At 30.6% G+C, this 9178-nt stretch overlaps 1 protein-coding gene across 4 annotated transcripts; it reads right to left on the bottom strand.

Moving 5' to 3' along the window:
• Nucleotides 1-2057: 2057 nt before the first annotated feature.
• On the bottom strand, nucleotides 2058-9018 carry SCCRO4 (DCN1-like protein SCCRO4). Of its 4 annotated transcripts, none has more exons than XM_018549002.1 (5): nucleotides 8776-9018; nucleotides 3514-3655; nucleotides 2675-3041; nucleotides 2354-2561; nucleotides 2058-2258 (listed from the first exon to the last, which is right to left on the bottom strand). In XM_018549002.1, the coding sequence occupies exons 2-5, from the start codon at nucleotides 3642-3644 to the stop codon at nucleotides 2173-2175; spliced, it is 792 nt and encodes a 263-aa protein (XP_018404504.1). In that variant the 5' UTR covers nucleotides 3645-3655; nucleotides 8776-9018; the 3' UTR covers nucleotides 2058-2172. The 4 variants fall into 4 exon arrangements, with proteins under 4 accessions (XP_018404504.1, XP_018404507.1, XP_018404506.1 ...); XM_018549005.1 differs by having other exon boundaries at nucleotides 3514-3650; XM_018549004.1 differs by lacking the exon at nucleotides 8776-9018 and adding an exon at nucleotides 8254-8335.
• Between the last annotated feature and the right edge of the window lie 160 nt (nucleotides 9019-9178).

Here is a 9178-nt window from a genome sequence, read left to right as displayed (position 1 = left end):
TTTACAACACACCCACACACACATGTACAGAACGAGTCTAATAAAAAGTTTACCATGATTTTTCGGCTAGAGATGGGGAAAACTTATCGTCAAAATTGTAAGATAAGTAGGAGGACATACTTTGATAATCTTGAATGATCTTAAATGTCCTTGGTTATCATACTACCAACAAAAAAATTTTTTTAATAATATTTTAGGAGTTTTTTACTCATTCTATCGAGATGGTGCTCAATGAACTGAATAATTTTGCATTAGAGTATGTTTTCGAAAATTCAACTATTGTCTGGATATAAACCAAAATAAGTCAAAGTTTGGAACATACTTTTTATTATTGCAAATGTTCAAAAAGTTTACCATATTGATCTAGATATGTCTGTAGTCCGTTGAAGTTTGAACTTCTTTTAATCTTCTCTTAAATCGTTATTTCGCGAAAAATATTTTTAGTAGAATTTTTGAAAAGATACTCTAATGCAAAATCATTCAGCTCATTAAGCATCATCGATAAAATAAGTAAAAAATATACCTTTCCGTTAAAAAAAATTTTTTACTGATAGTATAAAAAATATTTAAAGTTATTTAAGGTCATCCAAATATGTCCCCTTATTTATCTTATAGTTTTGGTAATAGATGTCTTCTCCTCATCTCTAACCATTTTCGAGAAAAGCATGATGAACTTTTTATCACACTCACCCTCTATGTATGTGTGTACGCGTGCGCGCGCGTGTGTGGGTAATGTAAATCTCAAAAACTTACGAACTTTTGATATTAATTCAATGACATGGAATGTGAAAGTTTTACATAAATTTTATCAATTTATTTAACGTGTTTAACAACGTATAAAAACTCTGGTAAAAAAATTCCCATAACTCATATTCCTTAAGTTTTTTCGAAAAAAATATAAAATGAGAAATCTTATTGTTAAAACATTTCAAAATTTATATATACTGAGCGTTTCATTTTAACTGCCGCACTAAAATATCTCGAAAATCAGACATGTATGGGATTAAAAAAATTAAGTTTCACATGAAAGTAGTACGGTTTCGAGAGGGACATATGTACTTTTATTTTTTTCTAAGTAGAGACACCAGAAAGATATTTACGTCACCATCTTTATGGTTTTTCATCACCACCTATTATCAAAAAATGAATTTACGAGACACTTAATATTCCATGTGCATAATGTACCAGAATAAAGTATAAAATATTTGTTTTATTATAAATTCCCCTCCCCCACCATTTAATGATTCCACATACAGAAAAATAAAAGTTCCGTTCCTGTAGAGAATAATTAAAGGAGTTTGTTTGTTTGTTTGTGTGTATATGTGCGTGTGCGCAAAATAATATAATTCTATTTTAAAAGTTGAGGTGACCTTTATATATCTTTGATATACATCTAAAAAAATAACATGACTTAAACATATCCTTCTCAAAAGTACCATTACATCATTTTCGAGATAATTTAATTCGAGTAAATTTACTATATCAATTAAAATGAAATACACAGTATAAAGATTTCTACAAAAGATATGAACTTTCTCTTTCAATACATTTTTGAAAATTGTAACAATTCTATAAAAAAAATTTAAGTTTTTTAAAATATTACAAAATTATACAAAAATTTTGAAAAAATGAAATGTTTATATGAAAAATTCTAAGAAAAATTTTCACCAGAGAAAATATATTTCTGCAATGACATAAAATGTATAATCTACAATCACTGGAAGTCAACGGCAATTATTACCTGAAATATTACTTATTGTTAATTTGGAAAATGCTATATATTATCAATTTAACTCATATTTATCCATAATTTAATATATCAAATTATTTTTATAAATTGCACAAGTAAATCTTATATCAAAATAGTTTTATTTCTAATCACAAGAGTTTCCGCGACAAACCCTGGATTAATTGCAAGAAGCGACAAGTAAGAAAACAGATTAAATAAATTTCAGCCAAATTTGTATAGAAAATACTCTAAATCATAGTAAGACAAGCTACTTACAATACATCACTATTATTTAATTGTATTAAAAAAATAGTATGAATGATGGTAATGGAAATATTGCGAGATTATGGTATTTATAAACAGAAATTTGTCGTTAATTACAGAATATTATATGATAAAAGAAACGAATTATTTTTAGTTCAACGGACTATTCTTATGATGTTTCAGCTGCCTCTAGCTTCTGTTGAAGATGATCCTCCATCTCGTTGAATTTTTAACCACTCAACAAATTCATCAAGCATTACTGGCCCTAAAAGAACCGTACGTTATATAATAACGTATGCACTCTATAAACGCAGGATTATTATTAGAATCAATATAAACAGACTTCTCCTGTGTACTCACATGCTCCGTCTAAATCATAATTAGATAAGTCATGATTGATTGTACGTGAAAATTCTAATATGTTGCACCACTGATCTTTATTGATCACTTTGTACTTTGATTGATCTAGGAACTGAGCAAACTGTGTAAACAGTGGCCAATGTTTTCCCAAAAGCAATTGTAACATTACTCTTGCTGTGTCCATGTCCATGCTACGTTGATCTTTGTCCTGTAAAGAGTTCGAGAATCATAAAATAATCAGAAGCAGCAGACAAATTCGATGTTCGTTACACTCGTACGCGTAAATCTAAATATTGATAATATAGATAACGTCGCACATACTCTAGCGAAATCGTAAGCATATCTATAAATTCCCTTAAATGTGTATGGGTCGTTTAGTTGATTCCTTAGGTACTCGAGCTTCTGTTGTATTTTACTAATCGAGTCGCACTGAAGCTCCGAGAAACCCTTAAGCCATTCACTCAGTGTGAAGAAGCCCATTTGGCGAGCATTCATTCTATATGCAAGAACAAGCATTACTACATTTTCAGGTTCTACACCAATATCTTCACAAAACTTTTCCATCCCTTCAGGTCCGAGAGTGTCTGTATCATCTGGCGAGGTATACTCTCTGAACCAGGTGATACAACGTTTTTGAGAGAACATTGATGCATTGGATACATCATCAGATTTTGTGTATCGCCTGGCACTGCAAAACAATGTTATTCATATATTGGAAAAAAAATTAAAAATTACTCTTTATTTAATGCAATGAATTAATAATATTGTACGTGACAATTAAAAAAGTATTATATCTAAAAGGACTTAAAAAAAAAGATATTGTCTTATCCTTATATTAGTTTACACCGAGCACTTGATACGTGTACTAAATAGTAATTTTCTATTAAATAATCTTAATTACGGTAATACATTTAAAGAATGGTGTACTAAGCTGGTACAATATACGTTTATATGAATAATTAAATATGTAGATATATGGTATATACATTTACATGCATCATCGAAATTAAGGTAATTTAATAGAAAGTTACTTACGCGTATTAAGTGCTCAGTGTAAAGTCATTAATTTTTCTTATTTTACAATGTAACGATAGAGTATTATTAAGCATAATTTAATAAAGATTAATATTTATATACTATTATAAAATATGGTTTCAAACCTAGAGGTATGTCTTAACCGTTTTGAAGGATGCCTAGGTAAACTCTCTTCATGTGCACCAGACACTGACATATCAATAGGAGTATGATTGTGATTTGTGCTGGAAGGTCCTCTTCGCTTACTACGTGGCATCCCTCTCTTCACTAGAATAAAAGTTTACATTATTATATTATTTTTACATAAATTATGTTCTTCTCTTAAATTAATATTTAAGAAGAAAGTAAGAAGCATCGTTATTTGTAAGGCTACATTTCAAAACGAATTTAATCCCAGGAAAATTTTACTCGAAATATATAATACGTATAACGTACCTATATCGAATATAATTTTTCCTTTGAGAAAACGCTGTGAAATGTAATCTAAATACCTCTTGATAATAATATGTCTGTTTATAAGGTATATAATAAATATGTTAACACAACGAAATTATACTTGTACTCTGTGTGTGTGTGCGCGCGCGTTCGCGTTTATATACATGTATGTACGTATGTATGCATGTATGTATAGGATGTTCTACAACTATCGGATCCAAAGTCCCTAAAATTACTGTAAGTCTGAAACTCTAATACATAAATATTAAGATTATAATAGTTTTTAAATTAATAACAATTACATATCTCTAATCATATAGCTGGTATTGCGCGCGCTCAGGCATGATGATATGACAAGGTGCTCCGCGAGGTCCCTTTCAGTAACTTCAAGATTATCATACAAATATGCAATGATAATTTTATTAAGAAATTATTGTTGCTTCTCTTTAGACGGTATCCATTTATATATTACGTACGCATAATTAATATCGGAATGTACCACAAAGTATCAGTTCAGCAGCGAGATATTACATGTGTAAAAATAAATTCATAATCATGTTTGTTTATATGGTAAACATTTTTGTAATAATATCAGTAGATAAACTCTACTAACTATTTTTGTCGTAAAGTTATTTACAACAAGCGACCTTGGCAATGCACGAGCAGCTAGAGAAAATACCTTCCTACGCTGGACAGTCGTATCATCCCGCGAGTTTGCATTTGGAGATATACCGGATACATATTTATTCGGTAATCGTTATAATAATAAATATCTCGTTAATAATATCGTAATAAATATCTCGTTAACTGTTGCGAAAATTTTAAAATAATACAAGATTTTTCAATTTAGTTTAGTATATTTTACCTATTCATGAATGGTACTACATTTAATATAAAATATTCTGTATATATTGTATATTAAAAACAATTTTGTTATATACGCTAAAAAATATATTACATATATTTAATAAATGTCTGTTCTATGTATAAATATGTATTGGAGGAAAAGTTCTGTAAAAACTTATCTTATTGGCTCAAAATTGTATATTGTACATTAAAAAATTAGCGATTATGCATAGAGCAAAGTTTCAACTTGGAATCTGATATTTTAATTACGATACGATAATCTTTAACGGAATTATGAGCTATTAAAATCAAAATGTTCCTTTACTTAACTCGTGAATAACTCAGGAACAAAAAACCGTAGGAATATATTTTACTTGATTTTTTAAAAACAAATTTTTATGAAAAACTTTAAACTTTCACGTTAGATAATCGAAAATTCTTTTGGTACATGATGGACCTACAAAGTGAGAAAAAGATTTGTCTTTTTTTCAGCTTGTAATTTTCTATATGTAAAAGATTACCAAATTCACACATGAACTAAAAAATTATAAAAACCTTTTAAAAGTATAGCTTTCAAGTTTTAAAACTTTTTTTAAATTTAAATTTTGTTCAGTTTTGATGAAAATATTATATACATAATTTTGAGCTAACAAAAACCGCAGAACTTTTCGTTCAACCCAATATACGTATAGATATATATTAAATATATACGATATACTTTACCTAGTAAACAAACTGTTGGCATCATGCAACAATCTAACATGATGATTGAAAGGAATCTAGCAATTGATTATCATCAATCATGTCTGCATTAAGCTCGTATTTTGCTTGCTGATATAATCTGGTAGAAACGTATATAGAGCAGAATCTGCATTCAATAGATCCTGTTGCAGTATCTGTCATAAATTTGTGAATTGTGTAGCAAATATATCAAAGTCTGCATGATTTCTGTCTTATTAATGTGCTGTCAGGGATCTGGGTCAACAACCTTGCTTTAAGAGACCGTAAGATGTAAAGCTGTAAGAATTGATTAATCACAGTCGATTATTTTTTTTATATTGGACTGTAATTGGTCATCTTTTTATGGCTTCACGGTATCTAAAACAAGGTTATGGATCTAGACTCATATTTCGTAGAGTTTTATAATAGTCAAGAAGCAACCGTGTCATGTACAGCCTAAAACGTATACAGCCAATACACAATGATGTATGTATAGCATTGATTGTTATACAACCAATAAAAAAACCGTTATTCATTATTTTAACTCTTCAGAGTATGCCATTATAAAAACTCTTATTTCTAATATGTGTTGACAAATGTTGCTACATTATTATTTGCATTTTATCAACAGCGCATTAAGTCTATTTTTGTAGTATATTTTTGACTAAAACAAAATGATGAGATCGCTTTAAAACATTTGTAAAAATGAACGAAAAATATTCTTATCCCCCCCTCCCTCTTACAGTCAGTAATAAACGTAAAAAGTGATAAAAGGTATGTATAAGTAAAAAATAGACTACACATACGTATTGAATAAAAACACTTCACATGTCTTTTATCACTTTCTACGATTATTTTCGACAAAATATGATGACTGTCAGGGCAGGGAGAGGGGGATAGGCATATCTTTCGTTCATTTTTACAATTGTTTTAAAATTATTTCGTCGTTTTATTTTATCCAAATTCTCTTTATAACTGATATGTAATAAAAATTAACATATCATTTCTCTCTTCTCACGTCGTGATTCAAAGTGATTGTGATGATTACTCTTAGTCTTAAGGAGCCTTCATAAATTTAAAATGACAAATTTTTAAAAACAGTGAGATATTACGAAGATTTTTTTCACCAGAAAATACAACAATAACGACAATTTAAAAATAATTTTTATTTTTAATTTTACTTGTAAAAAAATAATAATTTTTTAAAATTATATCGATATTATGTCAGTAAATGTAAAAGTGTTTAAGTTAGAAAAAAATATATAAATCTATTTAGGGGCAGCTTCTATGTCAACATGAAAACTATTGACTTAAAACTTATTTAAGTTTGTTGAAAATTGTAGTCGGATCAACTTTATGAGTTTTGTGGACTATTATATTTTAAATTGACAAAATGTAATATACACAAAAAGATTGCGTATTATATTACATATAGTATCACAGCTGAACATATACTTGAAAAGCTTTTATTTAAAAAATGGTATTTGTAGGAGAGTTGTATCTTGTATTTCGTATTTCAGCAAGGCATATGAAAATGTATGTATTTTATATTTCATTATATTTTATATTTCATAGAAATATTTGAAAATATTTTATATTTTGTACTTCAGTATTAATATACAGTGTCTAGCAAAATCTGGTTAATCAATTCGAGGATAATTCCACAACATTCCAGGTAAAAATCGTAATTTTTCCATATCCATCAATTAATTTTCATTGATTCGCACAGTACCATATGCTTTGTATTTAAGTTAAGATTCTATACAAATAAATTAAAACGTTAACAAATTTGGAACAATACAATAACACAAACGATTTTTCTGCTATGTTACATTCTATTTTAGACATTAAATTTAAGTTTTCTATCATTGGTAACATATTGCATTTTTAAGGGAGAACTTATTATATCTAAACACAACTTTTCTTCTTATTACGCTCCGATTTTTTTAGAATAAAAGAATGATAAATTCTAGGCTAGCTTTGAATTTCAGGAATTTTCCAGAATACATAAAGTTTCAGTATAATTCCAGGATCTAAGAATACTCAAGGACTGCTGTATATCATGTAATAATGAAAAATTAAAAGTATTTTGTATTTCAAATATTAAGATTGACGATTAATCTTATTTAAATTATGAAATAGGTAAATTTTCAATTTTTTAATTTTAAATACAGCATACATAATATCTTCATATGTGCAGCGATGAAATACAAAATATAATATACACTTTATTGCAAAAAATATATGTATGTGTGTGTGTGTGTGTTTTAAGTAAAAATATTTCAAATACATCTCCTATATCATATTATCTACAAATGAGAATCATAGAGTAATAACAAATTTATGCGAAGAGGCATCGAGAGAGGACTGTGTCAAAAAGAACATGACAATGGGAATGCTCGCGCGCACGTGTATGTGGTGTGTATGTATGTGCATGTGCGCGAGGGCGTGTGTGTGTATGTAAAATTTCATCGTATTATAAATGTATATATCTGCATATTTCGCGAATAATCGAGTAACAATAAGAAAGTCGATGCTCGTGTTATCCACGAGCGCGATAAAGGACGTCGGCGTTTCAAAAATTTCTAGAAGTAACAAACGTGACAGAAATGCAACACGAAAGAATGACATCATTGCACGAGGAGCACGGGACCAGAGTACAGCGAGAACGAGCATCCCGTGACCGAGAAAATTAATAACACTTACCACGCGGCGAGAACGTTCGTTATCAAACGATTCCAGCCCTGCCTCGACAATCTATGGCCACCTAAATGATTAAAGGTTACCAAGAAATTCATGAACGAATTTCATTGATGAATCCCTCGGTAACCTTTAAATCTTTACATAATACTGTGAAAACTGACCTTAGGATATTGAAACAAAGGATAAATCGCGAGAACAACGTAACTGGATTTTTTTTTTCGTCGACGTCGTAACTGCACACATGCCTGCGCGCGCGCGCGCGCGCTAACACACACATAACACGTACATTTTTTTTCTTTTTCTCTATACTTGAGACACAGAGAGAGAGAGAGAGAGAGAGAGAGAGAACGCGCGATCGAGCGACTTATCGCGATTATGCGAAGATCGTCAATCAAATTGACGTATCGCGCAATCAGGTTCTACCTGAAGAAATTTCGCGTGACAGCATAGCTGAGAAAAATACGCGTATCACTCCGTTAACGCTCACTCGATTGAAATCTCGAGAGACGCAGAACTTGCCAAACACGCGAATAGGAACGGCCCTCGCAGAACGAATCGCATTAAGTCACATCATAATATTAGACGCGTGATTTTTCGTCTCGCCTCGGCGGCTTCTGTCTCCCTTCGAACGCCGATCGCAAGGTGTCGCAAAACGAGCCGCGAGCCTCACATGCCGTCCTTACCTTCCTCGAAGGCCTCAAATAGCTAGAAAAATTACTCTCCGGAGATGTATCCCTCCGTCGTGTGACACTTGGTTACTAATGAGACACCACGCTAACCACACATCAAGATCATCGAAATTTTACATCCGGACTATCGCAGGGCGTGCGGGCGATATCGATCATAGTGCCATTGATAGTGCATACGGTCGATCGATCGATTAATTCGAATCCAATTTTGATATTATACTCAAAAATATCACACGATGTGAAATCTTCCAGAACACACAGTCGGTTTTATTTCGTTTCAATACCGTTTTCATACTTCATAGACGGCATGCCTTTCCCCCACCTTTCTTGCCTTAACAGGGCTGCCAAGCATGCAGATTCCTTTTTCACTGAATTATAACCATGATAGAGTTCTATA

The sequence above is a fragment of the Cyphomyrmex costatus genome, unplaced genomic scaffold, assembly GCF_001594065.2.
Source record: "Cyphomyrmex costatus isolate MS0001 unplaced genomic scaffold, Ccosl1.0 scaffold76, whole genome shotgun sequence".
Classification (NCBI taxonomy): Eukaryota; Metazoa; Arthropoda; class Insecta; order Hymenoptera; family Formicidae; genus Cyphomyrmex; species Cyphomyrmex costatus.
This window is presented reverse-complemented; position numbering and strand designations above follow the sequence as displayed.

What these genes read in the sequence shown, in the direction of transcription:
- SCCRO4 (XM_018549002.1), bottom strand. Translation starts at nt 3,644, where the DNA reads ATGCCACGTAGTAAGCGAAGAGGACCTTCCAGCACAAATCACAATCAT. An exon ending in ATGCTTACGATTTCGCTAGA is followed by an intron (nt 2,562 to 2,674) that starts GTATGTGCGACG and finishes AACTCTTTACAG; the next exon opens with GACAAAGATCAACGTAGCAT. An exon ending in TTATGATTTAGACGGAGCAT is followed by an intron (nt 2,259 to 2,353) that starts GTGAGTACACAG and finishes CGGTTCTTTTAG; the next exon opens with GGCCAGTAATGCTTGATGAA.